The 13,040-nt window shown below is 36.4% G+C and overlaps 1 protein-coding gene and 1 pseudogene across 1 annotated transcript; both read left to right on the top strand.

Moving 5' to 3' along the window:
* Positions 1 to 70: 70 nt before the first annotated feature.
* On the top strand, positions 71 to 181 carry LOC116457175 (U2 spliceosomal RNA; annotated as a pseudogene).
* Positions 182 to 2,868: 2,687 nt separating this feature from the next.
* LOC116457127 (nuclear pore complex protein Nup50-like) lies at positions 2,869 to 4,198 on the top strand. The gene is given in 1 exon segment (XM_032753805.2): positions 2,869 to 4,198. A coding segment is annotated over 1 exon segment (1,290 nt). The 5' UTR covers positions 2,869 to 2,908.
* The last annotated feature ends 8,842 nt before the right edge of the window (positions 4,199 to 13,040 follow it).

Raw genomic sequence — 13,040 nt, 5'->3', positions numbered from 1 at the left:
GTCTTGAACTCCTGAGCTCAGGCAATCTGCCCACCTCGGCCTCCCAAAGTGCTGGGATTACAGTCGTGAGCCACCACCCTCGGCCTTTTGGCTAAGATCAAGTGTAGTATCTGTTCTTATCAGTTTAACAAAAATGTTTTAGAAATAGAACAAGAATTTTCATATTGACTTTCCACCCATTGCAGTTTAACAAATTTAAACTCTAAAGAGTTTGCTATGAAATATGGTTTGAGAACCCGTTTAAAAAAAAAAAAAAAGCAGTAGTATTCAAAGAATCAAATAAACAAGCAGAGACTATAGTTCTTTGTATGCTGGTTTGGGGAAAAAATATTTTCATTCTAATGTGAAGTTTTTAATCTTAAAAACACAATTTACCGAACAACAATAAAAACAAATGTTCCTGTTTCTAAATTAAATTGAGTTTGCATTAATGTTCATATATGTGAAAATATAAATGTTTAAGGTTAAGGAAGGACTAAAAGTGACCATTGTAAAACAAACTAAGACTAATAGTATTAGACCCTGTGTCAGCTGAGACTCTGCCATAAACAGAAATATTTTGTAAGTTTTAGAGATATATTAGGAAGAGTTTTTAATAATAATCACACAATCACACTGTATTTTATATCTTGGCTATGACTTGGGATATTGGTGCTTAATCTGAAAATAAATATCAAGGGAAATGAAATATTGTTTAATTCCATTTCAGGTTCCATTTTCCAAGTAATTTTTACCCTCCAGATGGTAGGCAATGCATGCCAGTGAAACACAATGGAAGCAGTCCACTTTAATCTCCTAAGGCATTGCTTCTTTTTAACGTGTGAATTCATGTCTTCTCTAGTGCTGTTCTAACTTAATTTATATTGTTTAGAGTTTAGTTTTCTTTGATGTGACAGAAAAATCTGCAAAAAGCATATTAAATGTTATATGTTTCTTGTTGACAAAATATCTAAGGTAAATCTATTATTTTGTCTTCCCCTAACTACTCCATAGGCTACTAACATGTCTCCCCACATCTACTCTGCCCTCTAAGATCCATTCTCAATGCTAAAGCGCAAAATGTTATTTAAAAAAAAAATCTATTGGTGTCATCCCCTGCCAAAATTTCCTCAATGAATATCCATTGCTCTTAGAATAAAAGATCTCATCTCATTCTTTACTTCCTGAATTTGCTCTGCAACCACACTGGCTCTCTCTCTCTCTCTCTCTAAGTTGCCATGCACATACTGCCTTAGATTTCATTATATTATATAATTTATCACATCTAAGCCAATAGTATTTCAGGAGGCTATCCCTCATTTCCGAGACTGTCACATCTTCTTAATATGTCCTGTATTTTCCTCATAAGATATCACAGTTGGTAAATATATATTGAGTAGAATTTCTATTTGAGTGATTTAAATGTTATTTTTTCCTATAACTATGGTATAAATTCATTGAGAATTATTTGAAATTATTCAACAAATTTGATTATACCATAATCAGTAAATTATTACATGTATTAAATCATAAATTATTACACAAATTAAATCAATAAATTATTCCATAATAAATATGGAAAGTAATATATCAATCACTGATCTTTGTGTTTTCCATATAGGGAAAAATAGACACATTAAACAGAGGAGATTTTAACCCTCACTGTTAAAAACATACCTTTGTGATTTCCCCTTAGCAGGACTCTGTAAAGTCTTCCAGAACAAAAAATTTGAGAGACTAACGGTTGAACTATGTCCCCAGTTAGAATTCTCTCAATACAAACATTACATTTGATTTAATAAAATGCTTATTTAAATTTCAATTTATTCAAGTATCAAAGTAGTTTATTAGTGAGTTAAAGAGTATGATTAACATATGCAGCCATTCGTTGAGGCAAATCCTATCGGCAGAGTATTAAAAGCCAAGAGTATAGGGAAGGATGGTAGATTACAGAGACAAAAGCAAAAAAAAATGACTCTGTGCAAAAGGCTACATTGAGTTCGGGATTTTCTGGGCTAAGCAGTTTCTAATGAATATTCTTAGCAATAATATTAAGAGCATTAATGTTACCAACAATTATTTTTCTGTAGAGTATATTGGAAATATGAAAAAACCTGCTATTGAATAGGACTGTGATCTCATAGAAGATGAACATAACACCAAAATGCTGTAAAGTCATAACACAGAACGAAACAGAGTAATTTATATTGAAGCATTTTCTATGTATTTTCCTTTGTGTTTTGATGCTCATGGCCTGATAAAACTAAAACCAGAATTAGCATTTGTCTGGATAGAATTTGAGGAAGCAAGGCTGTGTGTAGAAGTCTTCAAAAGTTATGATCGCACCTTCTCTTTTACTCAGCAAACGATTTAACATGTTCCATAAAACATGTCTATACTGTTATGATAAATTGTATATATATGCGGCTACAGTAATATATTAAACACATTATCCAGCATATAATAAAAATACATATGATGGATTGAAATAAGTTGAAGTTTTAATATAGGTTCCTGTATACAAGTGGAAAATTTTAGCATCCTTTGTGTGTTCAACCCAGTTCAGAACACTGTCGGGGCGTTTCTTTCCTCCCTTTTTTTCGAATTGGTTTTGGCGGTAGATTCGAGTTACAAAATGGCTGCCCAAAGCGTGTTCGGCGCGGTTACCTCAGCGGTCTCCGGCTGAACCTGCGCTGTCGCCTCACTGCCGAACACAGCGTGAGGAGCCCCCCCCCCCCCCCCACCCACCCCGGACACGGTGTTTGAGTCTCTGGGCTTGCCGAGCACCAAGTCCTCTGAGGCCCGCAGCGCAGCACCGGAAGCGGCCGAGCGCGCTCAGCCCCGCGACCACCAGCCGCTCCAGACCCCTGCGCCGCTGCGACCCAAGACCCAGCGAGTGCAGCGGCGGCCGCCGAGGAGGTTCGAAAACATGGCCAAAAGAAATGCCGAGAAGGAACTTACAGATAGGAATTGGGATCAAGAAGATGAAGCTGAAGAGGTGGGAACATTCTCCGTGGGCAGTGAGGAAGTCTTGAAAAATAGAGCCGTAAAGAAAGCAAAGCGCAGAAATGTTGGATTCGAATCTGACAGTGGAGGAGCCTTTCAAGGTTTTAAAGGTTTAGTGGTACCTTCTGGAGGAGGACGGTTTCCTGGATTTGGTAGTGGTGCTGGAGGGAAGCCTTTCGAAGGACTGTCGAATGGAAACAACATAACCAGCGCCCCTCCCTTCACCAGTGCAAAGGCAGTGGCAGAGCCCAAGGTAGCCTTTGGTTCTCTTGCTGCAAATGGACCTACCGCCTTGGTTGATAAAAAAGTTTCAAATCCCCAAACTAATGGGGACAGTCAGCAGCCCTCCTCCTCTGGCCTTGCTTCCAGTAAAGCTTGTGTCAGAAATGCCTATTAGAAGCAGTTGGCCGCCTTGAACTGCTCCGTGCGGGATTGGATAGTGAAGCATGTGAATACAAAGCCCCTCTGTTATCTGACACCTATCTTTAAAGACTATGAGAAATATTTAGCAAACATTGAACAGCAACACGAGAACAGTGGCAGGAATTCTGAAAGTGAATCTAACAAAGCTTCGGCTGAAACACAGTCTCCTTCCCTTTTTGGCTCAACAAAATTGCAGCAAGAGTCAGCGTTTTTGTTTCATGGCAACAAAACTGAAGATACACCTGACAAGAAGGTGGAGGTGGCATCTGAAAAGAAAACGGACCCATCATCACTGGGAGCGACAAGTGCCTCATTTAATTTCGGCAAGAAAGTTGATAGCTCTGTTTTGGGCTCATTAAGCTCTGTCCCCCTGACTGGATTTTCATTCTCCCCTGGAAACTCCAGTTTATTTGGCAAAGATATTACCCAGAGTAAACCAGTCTCTTCACCATTTCCCACTAAACCATTGGAGGGCCAAGCAGAAGGTGACAGTGGTGAATGCAAAGGTGGAGATGAAGAAGGGAATGATGAGCCACCCAAAGTAGTAGTTACCGAAGTAAAAGAAGAAGATGCTTTTTACTCCAAAAAGTGTAAACTATTTTACAAGAAAGATAATGAGTTTAAAGAGAAAGGCATAGGTACTCTGCATTTAAAACCTACAGCAAATCAGAAGACACAGCTTTTGGTGCGGGCAGACACCAATTTAGGCAACAGATTGCTGAATGTTCTGATTCCACCCAATATGCCATGTACGCTTCACGAGAATTCAGGACCTGCATTTTCATTCTAAAAAGAAATGAACAGCTTGTGAAGGAGTTTTTTGGCTTTGTGGTTTCTATTCATGAGGTAGTGTTACTTCTTTATCCCCCTAAAGACAAAATGAAGATAAAGGGGGATTGCCAGGAATGGGTTTAAAAGCACAAATTTGGTAGCTTATCATCTACACCATGGAGAGTGAACACTTACGAAATGAAAGTCAAATGAGACCATCCTAGAAAAAGAAGATGCTCACAGGCATTTGTGTACCATGATCAACCCCACGCATATGAAAACTATGACCAAGTGACGTGCCTGGGAGCTTTGACACACGAGCCATGTGAATTCACTAGGAAACATGTAATAAGGTAATGGAAGAGAAAATCGTGTGTAAATTTTGCCTTTAACTTTAGACAGCAGTATATTATACATTTGATATCTGAAATATCTTTACTTTTTTAAGTGTAAGATTCCATATGTCTTTTTGGAAGGGAGCCATGGTTTTGCACACAAATATCCATGTCACTTCTCCAGAGCTGTCAGGTAACTAACACGAACATTCTTTGAAGACTCTGGGCACATGAATGAGATACAGAATTGAATGTTTAAATTTCCACTTTGATTCCTCATGAATCATTTGAGACTAGTACCAGGTGATCTTGTGTACAGGCTTGGGGTCAGTGCCCAAGGGCTCACGTGTGTGTGTTCTGATCTTCAGTGCGTAGCGCATTCTCATTTAGAAAAGAGTAGTCAGAATAATTGTGGATGGTACAGTGGCTTTTTAAAAATTACAGTCGTTAGGTGTAAGGTTTGGGGCCGGGAGCAATTTTATGATCAAATATGATGAACTCCTAAGTACCTGAGGTGTGATTGGGCCAATGTTGTCATGAGGTTCTTGCTCTACTTTCAGTGTTTTGATTCCACTGGGAGAATTTGGCCTAGTGTGTGGCTTTGGATGAATCCGTGCAGAGAGAGGTGTGCTTGTCCTGTTACAGGATGCTGTCAGACATAGCTATAGTAGGCACCTAGGGAGGAAGTGGCCATTATTTTTACATTGACTTTTTAGAATTGAGAATGCAGGTGAGTTTTTGTTGCAGATGATTTATAGTAAGCAAGTGGTTGATGCTGTTAATACCGGCCCCGCCCGATTGATATTGTTTATTCAACTTTTAAAAAGATGAAGAACTAAGGGAACAAATTTAAGTTTGTTGCAACTTAGCCACACATTCTTCCCTGGTACCAGCTGGAATCAGCGGCTCACAGGCATCTTTAGGACACTTCAGTGTATATGACACAGTACTTTGTTAGCGTCTGCGTGTGTATGGAAAGTTTACAAAAAATGGCATGAAAAGATCATGATTGGATTTTCTTTTAAACCTGCCCCTTCTGTAAAAAATAGTTTATATATTTTTAAATTAGTGGGTATGTGTGGCTTCCTTTTTTCCTAACATTCCCAGCAAATTTTTGCTGCTAAGACTATCACTGTTAAAGTGAAAATTACAGGGAAAAATGTGATGAATGTACTATAACTCAAAATGTGATATTTTCTTAAAATCACTCTTTTATGCTTTAGGAACTGGTTGGTCTCCACTTTGATTATTAGTGTAAAGAGCCTGAGTATATGTGGATTTCACTGTAAAATTTAACTCCTTGTCTTTTACTTGGGGCACAGGGCCCCCGGAGGGCTTACCTGTTTTCCCCACCACGTTAACAGGTAATTCTGATTTATGCGTTATTTTAGTTTGCCTTATTTTTAACAAAATATTAGAAATTATGCTTTAAAATGTTTAATGTGGACTGAAATTTTCATCTTTTGTTTGAGAATCTATGAAGTGTATCATATACGTGGCCTAAAGCAAGGTGTGTATTTTGTTATTCTGAAATTGTTTTGCATCTGGACAAATACTAAGTATCCCAGTGGCCTTTTTTTTTTTTTTTAAACCTGTGTTTCCATCTCATCCTTTTGTGCATTCCTAGTGAGCAAAAAATTTTGTTATGCCATCTTCATTATTCGAATTACAGACTGAAAATAATGGCCAGTTTTTAAAGAAGTTTATGTTTTCCGTGGAAGGACAAGTCTGACTGTTCATGGGCTGATTTTCCTTAAAAGGATTATTCTATTTTACAATTTCAATTCTAGATCACATTTTATAAATGCTGCATGCCAAAAAAAAAAGAAAGAAAGAAAGAAAAAACTACCTTTTCTGGTGTGGAGGGGAAGAAAAACTAATATTCTACCTTACTAGTAGAGTTCAAAACAAGTTTTCACTGAGAGCCTTTTCAGTAAAAGTTAAACAAGTTTGTTTTTTGAGCGTTTGTCAGTTATTCTATTTCAGAAGAGTCAAAATTCAAGCAGGATACATTTTGAAGGTTTTGCAAACCCCTAAACCCCTGATGAGTCCTCTCATTCTGGAAGTGGGAATTTGAGTAGATACTGATTTGTCCCATAGTATGGTAGATGACGGGAAGGTCTTTTCCAATCAGGCACTGAGAACACAGGCCACTGTATGTTCTTAACCAGTAACAATCATACTGAGAATGAAGGACTCTCCCTCTGATGCAGACACAATTGTAATCAAGATGTAAAACTTCTTAGCAATCAGATGGATAAATTGTTTGCATTTTACTTTAAATAGGAAATTGTTTTCTAAAACTAAAATACTTGAATTGTCAGACAATATAATCTCAGCTTATATTAGTTTTTGAAGCTCCCATCGAGGTAGTGTAACAATCCATGAAATGTGAATAAATGAAAAGTAAAAAAAAAAAAAAAAAAAAAAAAAGAACACTGTCTATACGATTACTCTTCTCTGACCTTGTAAGGAAGCAAGTGTATGCTTCCCAAAAGATGCTCATTGAAAAGAAGACACAATAGAATAGAAAGTCTCCCATAAAGATATTAGAATAACATCAGCCTATCTTTAATAACCCATTCACCCCTCTTTTGTTCAGGCTCCAAAGAAATTCTTCTAGTTCATTTCCTCCAATTTTCTTTAAAGTGAATGATATGTGCTCAGGTTAATCTTGGAGACTTTATCTTTTATTTTTTGCATATTCCACAGGACAGTTAATTCTTTCTGTGGCTATATAGGTGAGATAGGGAAAATGTTATGTTTTAAAATAAGTTGACTTGTTCAAACTATTTTAGTGAAAATGAGTCTTATAGAAAGTTTGCACATGACATATACCTAGGACTATTGGGTGTTAGGAAGTAATATCCATTTAGCAAGGAGCAGTTCAAAAGCATAGCCCTCCCATAGAGTCAATGTTCTATTTATTAGATCAGGGAGGTGAGCCTGTTGTGAAAATGAAGACAGCCTGAAGAGATTTCATATTCTCTTGATGATTGACCGATTTATTCTTAAGGATATGGGGAATCTCAAGACCCAGGGGCTACATGAAAATATTTTTTCTCTCACCTCTTATGAACAGTAGTATCTTGAAAGCAATTCTAACCACAACCTGCCCTAAAAAGTATGTTAAAATTGTCTTCCCCAAACCTAGTGGGACAAGGGATCCTGGCTAGAAAAAAAAGTACATCCTGGTCTTGTTAATGTGGAGACAGACAGCACAGACAGCAGGAAAAACAAGAGAATGACTAATGTTCAAGTGCATTATTTTCTACACACACACACACACACACACACACACACAGGCACACACACACACAACCTAATCTATGTGAAAATGTTTGGCTCAGATCCTGTTATGTTGTCCTGTTATATATTCAGTTTGAGCAAAATTGGGGAGAATCAGATCTCTATTGACCACTAAGGAGCTCTCAAACTTCCTTCCTCTATAAACTAAGATTTTGCTCCGCTAAGAGGAAAGATTACAGGATATTTTTCGGCATTGTGTCACAGATTTGATTTTTTTTTAAGTGTCACACTGCAAATACATTTTTTAAAAAATTTCTTCACCATTTTGAAAAATGAACTGCAATTCTGGACAGTTATTTGATTTTATCCATTCATGTGGAATGGTCCTGTCTTGCTAAATCCTATTTATAGAACAACACATTTCTATTTACTTTCCCTACATAAAGATACTTTAACCTGCAATATATTTGATCTAAAATATGTCCCAGCTTCCTTCTTGACTATTTGCAAAACTAAGGTTCTCAGGTTATTGTTTTATAAGAAGAAATATTGAGCCACAAGCACAAGTATTCCACTTCTGAATTTTTTTTTTTTTTTTTTTTTGAGACAGAGCCTTGCTCTGTCACCCAGGCTGGAGTACAGTGGTGCGATCTTGGCTCACTGCAAGCTCTGACTCCTGGGTTCAGCAATTCTTCTGCCTCAGCCTCCAGAGTAGCTGGGACTACAGGCATGCACCACCGTGCCCGGCTAATTTTTGTATTTTTAGTAGAGACAGGGTTTCACCATATTGGCCAGGCCGGTCTTGAACTCCTGACCTTGTGATCTGCCTGCCTCGGGCTCCCAAAGCCCTGGAATTACAGGCATATGTTCTATGCCTTCTTGTGAAGAAACCTTCTGGAATGACTCAGTGTGTGTGTGTGTGTGTGTGTGTGTGTGTGTGTGTGTGTGTAGCTAATGTTGATGATTTCGGGCTTTTAAGTTTAGGAAATCTACTCCTGTCTTCTAGTTACTCGGATGAAAATGGCTTGCAATAATTACTGACAGTTCTATTTTGATGACAGACCACATCCATTTTGTGCAGAATTCAACCATGTTTTTGCGCTCAGCTTTCCAACCAGTTAAGTCACTTTATGTCTCACTTTCATCTGTGCTCACCTCCTAATAGACCTCCATGTTCGCCTCAAATCTTATCAACAGAGGCTAGCAAATCTTATCAACAGAGAGGTTACTGTGACTCATTTAAACTGGCCTCAGACCAAGTTACACCCTTTTCAAAATTAGTTGAGGTTTCCCATCTCAGAGAAAAACATAAAATCTGTTCCATGATTCATAATTCTTTACATTGCATTTTTCCAACCCTCATGCCTATGTTTTTGATTTTATCTCCTATATCTCCCCATCTTACGCTACTCCTCATTCTTCTTGTAAAACATTAAGATGTCTCTGTCTAGGTGTCTTTGTGCACATTGTTCTCTTTCTAAAAATACTTTCTTCTTATCCAAATGTTTTTTTCTTCAGTTCTTCAGTCTCTAGCATAACTAACGTTTCACCTTCTCAGACATTTTCAGTTCCCTTCATGTATGTATCAATGTATCTTACCTCATAATTTAATGGTTATTAGATTTTATTTTTTTGTTTCTTGCCAGAGTTTAGGACGTATGTTTCTCTGTTTTAATTACTGCTTTATCTTTGGAACAGTACCTGGTGTAGTGTAATATAAACTCATTAAATACATATTGAGTGAATTACTCCGGGTTATTCACATTTTTGAATTCCAAGGATATTAACCCTCTTTTGAGAGCCAAAGTCATATCTATGTAGTCTCCATTTTGTCTTTTAAATTTGAGTTGCAATATTTTTATATTATTCTCAATGAGTTAATTATGAAGAATAAGATAACTTGTTCAGTGAATAGACAACTTCCCCAAAGGAAGGATTATCAGTCAACTCTTGTAAAACTTAAATTTTTGAAATTCCTTTACCAGTCTCAATTTTAGTAGCAGTCACTAAAAATTAAGTTGGAGTTTCTTTCATCACTCTCTGTTGCACTGTAAGTTACCTAAGTTAATATAATTCATTTACTTATTGATCAGGGCATGATAAAAACAAAATTATAATTTTTTGAGTTTTAATTTTCCATAATTTTTGCCTTTTATATGCAATTTACTGGGAAATTTTACAACAGAGATAGATAGTTTGCTTTTTTTCCCTATGTAAAAAGTTAAAGAAAGGTCTTGGTTCTGCCCACGCAAACACTTCAATGCAGAGGTAAGTTGGTTTTCTAGACAGACAAGTTCCCTTTTTTCTATTTTTCTAAGGTGGAAAAAAAGTCTTACGGCTAGTTAGTTCAAGTAAAAATAGAATAATGGGGGGATATAATAAGTTGGCAAGACAGATGCCTTCTGGTTACTTATCAAAATAAAAGCATTACAGGTATTGCCAAGTTGAATAATGTTCAACCTATTACCACACAGTTATTTTCAAATATTTGACTGAGAGGAAACTACTTCTGGAGGACAGGCAGAAGGGAACTCTCTTATTTTATACTTCATCCTGTAATACGAAGTACAACCTCAGCAAGAACATCAGAGTGGTGTTCATTTGGATCACACTATCCCCCTAACTTAGAGCCCTAACAATTTTTTTTCCTTAGAAATGTACTTTGCCATTGCTTATACTGAAAGATGTTATAAGAAAAAGTGACATTTGGCACTAGTTATTTCACCATAAAAGTACTGTCGAGAATTTTATATTTAGCAGCATCCAGTTTATGAGGACTCAAGAGATGAAGCTTTTTATGACCTTGGTGATTCTGCTCCACAACTTGCCTTTTTTCATATTTTGGACATTGTGACTCATTAAATTGATTCTGTTTCTTTCGTTGCATAGGCTACAATGAAAATTAAAGCCAAAGCCATGATCCTTCTCTAGGAAAATGTTTGAAATAATCTGTATTGGTTGAGTTTATGCTTTGGCGTCAGACTTGCTGAATTCAAAAGCCACTTTTCCCACTTGCTTGCAGCAAGACATTAGATAGTGACTTGGCCTCAATGTGTCAATTTCCTTATCTTAAGTGAGCAAAGCTAGTTCTTTCAGAGGGAGGTTGTTACGACGCTATGCAGCAATTCAGAAGAATGCTTAAAGTCATGCATGAAAAGTAGAAAGAAAGGGGAAAAACCTATAGGATAATTTTCATGATTTTTATATGCTAACATTTTTAATTTAGTAAAATATTATAATTCCATTTTTACCTTGGCCTGTTTTATATTATGTATTTAAATATATGTTAAGTATTTTCCGGAAAAGAATACATTAAATTATTTCTAGTTAGATAGGAGATAGATAAAACATAATACAGTAGATATAAATGGAAGTATATCTATCTCAGTATAAATATAAAATAAATTTACAGTTAATAATAATTAAGTACTTATTTATGTAACAGAATCTGTATTAATATAGACTTATATGCTTACACTAATAATCTGAAGAATTTCTTTATTCATTTATTTCACTTTAAGCAAAATAGTGAATATCTAAATAGCATAGTAATATTATTTTTTCAAACCAGGAAAGACTCACAATGGTTTCTAGAGTTATATATCAGGTTCAAAATATTTAAAATGTGTATAAAATTTTAATTACATTTAAGATTTTACAATATAATTAGGTAAAAATGATATATTACATATATTATAAACTATAGTTTACATATAGCATAGTTTACTAGATTATAACAGTACATTTAAGGTAAAAGAAATTGATTGCTTTTTTGAGGTGTTTTAGTGACATATAATACTATAAAAACTTAGTGGGCGGGGCGCGGTGGCTCACACCTGTAATCCCAGCACTTTGGGAGGCTGAAGCGGGTGGATCATGAGGTCAGGGGATCGAGACCATCCTGGCTAACACGTGAAACCTTGCCTCTACTAAAAATACAAAAATTTAGCCAGGCGTGGTGGCGGGCACCTGTAGTCCCAGCTACTCAGGAGGCTGAGGCAGGAGAATTGTTTGAACCCAGGAGGCAGAGGTTGCAGTGAGCTGAGATTGTACCACTGCACTCCAGCCTGGATGAGAAGAGTGAGACTCCTTCCAAAAAAAAAAAAAAAAAAAAAAAAAAGAGAAGAAAAAAGAAAAAGGAAAAAAGAGAAAAAGAAAGGAGAATAAAATTTGTCTGCAGATTGATCTTTCTTATGAAGCTTGAGTATATATGTAAAGAAAATAATTCACTTTGAAAATAAACATATATACAATCAAAACTTAAGCTTTCTTAGAATTTTTTTTTTTTTTTGAGACAGAGTCTCGCCCTGCCACCGAGGCTAGAGTGCAGTGGCACAATCTTGGCTCACTGCAACCTCCGCCTCCCGGGTTCAAACAATTCTCCTGCCTCAGCCTCCCTAGTAGCTAGGACTACAGGCGCACGCCACCATGCCCAGCTAATTTTTGTATTTTTAGTAGAGACAGGGTTTCGCCATATTGGCCAGGATGGTCTTGATCTCTTGACCTCGTGATCCACCCACCTCGACCTCCCAAAGTGCTGGGACTACAGGTGTGAGCCACTGTGCCTGGCCTCCTAGAATTCCTATGCAATTGATAACCATCTGGAAAAGTGTTTGATAATCATTTTCTTTTCAATCTCCATCGTCTCATTGCCTGCTAAGGGTCTGCTGCCTTTCTTCCTATCAAAGTTTGTCCTGTTGATTCCCACCATGATTATCTAAGGCAATATTATAGCTTGCTCCCAGAGATGTGAAAGTCTATGGTATTAGACTGTGATATACAATTAGATGCAAAACAATATAAAATCACAAAACTTCTTGGTTTTTATTGCTGCTATTCCTGATGTTCTAAGATAATTATATACAATGTTCAAAGTACATTTCAGTGTATGTCTGTGCCATTTTTTTATCTTAAAACAGTGGAGAAAACTGGCCCTGTGGAAACTTTAATTGTGACATTCAAATTATTGTACTTTTATTTTCTAAATTATCCTTTTCTGATTAATTTTTTATTAAGTAAAATTGCACACACAGATTTCAAAGTTCACTCTGAATAGCTCACACATTAATCATGTACCACATCTACCTGAAATCAAAGCCTTTAAGTGACTATATTGACTCAATATTTACTATCAGAGTTTTTGAACAACAAAAATATATATGTATGTATATGTATGTGTGTATATATATGTATGTATATGTATGTGTGTATATATATATATATATGTAGGAAAATAGTTAATGTAGCTGAAGTAAACACACGAGTAAAAACACTTCA

This window comes from Hylobates moloch, unplaced genomic scaffold (assembly GCF_009828535.3).
Source record: "Hylobates moloch isolate HMO894 unplaced genomic scaffold, HMol_V3 SCAFFOLD_17, whole genome shotgun sequence".
Lineage (NCBI taxonomy): Eukaryota > Metazoa > Chordata > Mammalia > Primates > Hylobatidae > Hylobates > Hylobates moloch.
The sequence above is the reverse complement of the archived record's forward strand: the minus strand, read 5'-3'. Positions and strand labels throughout refer to the sequence as shown.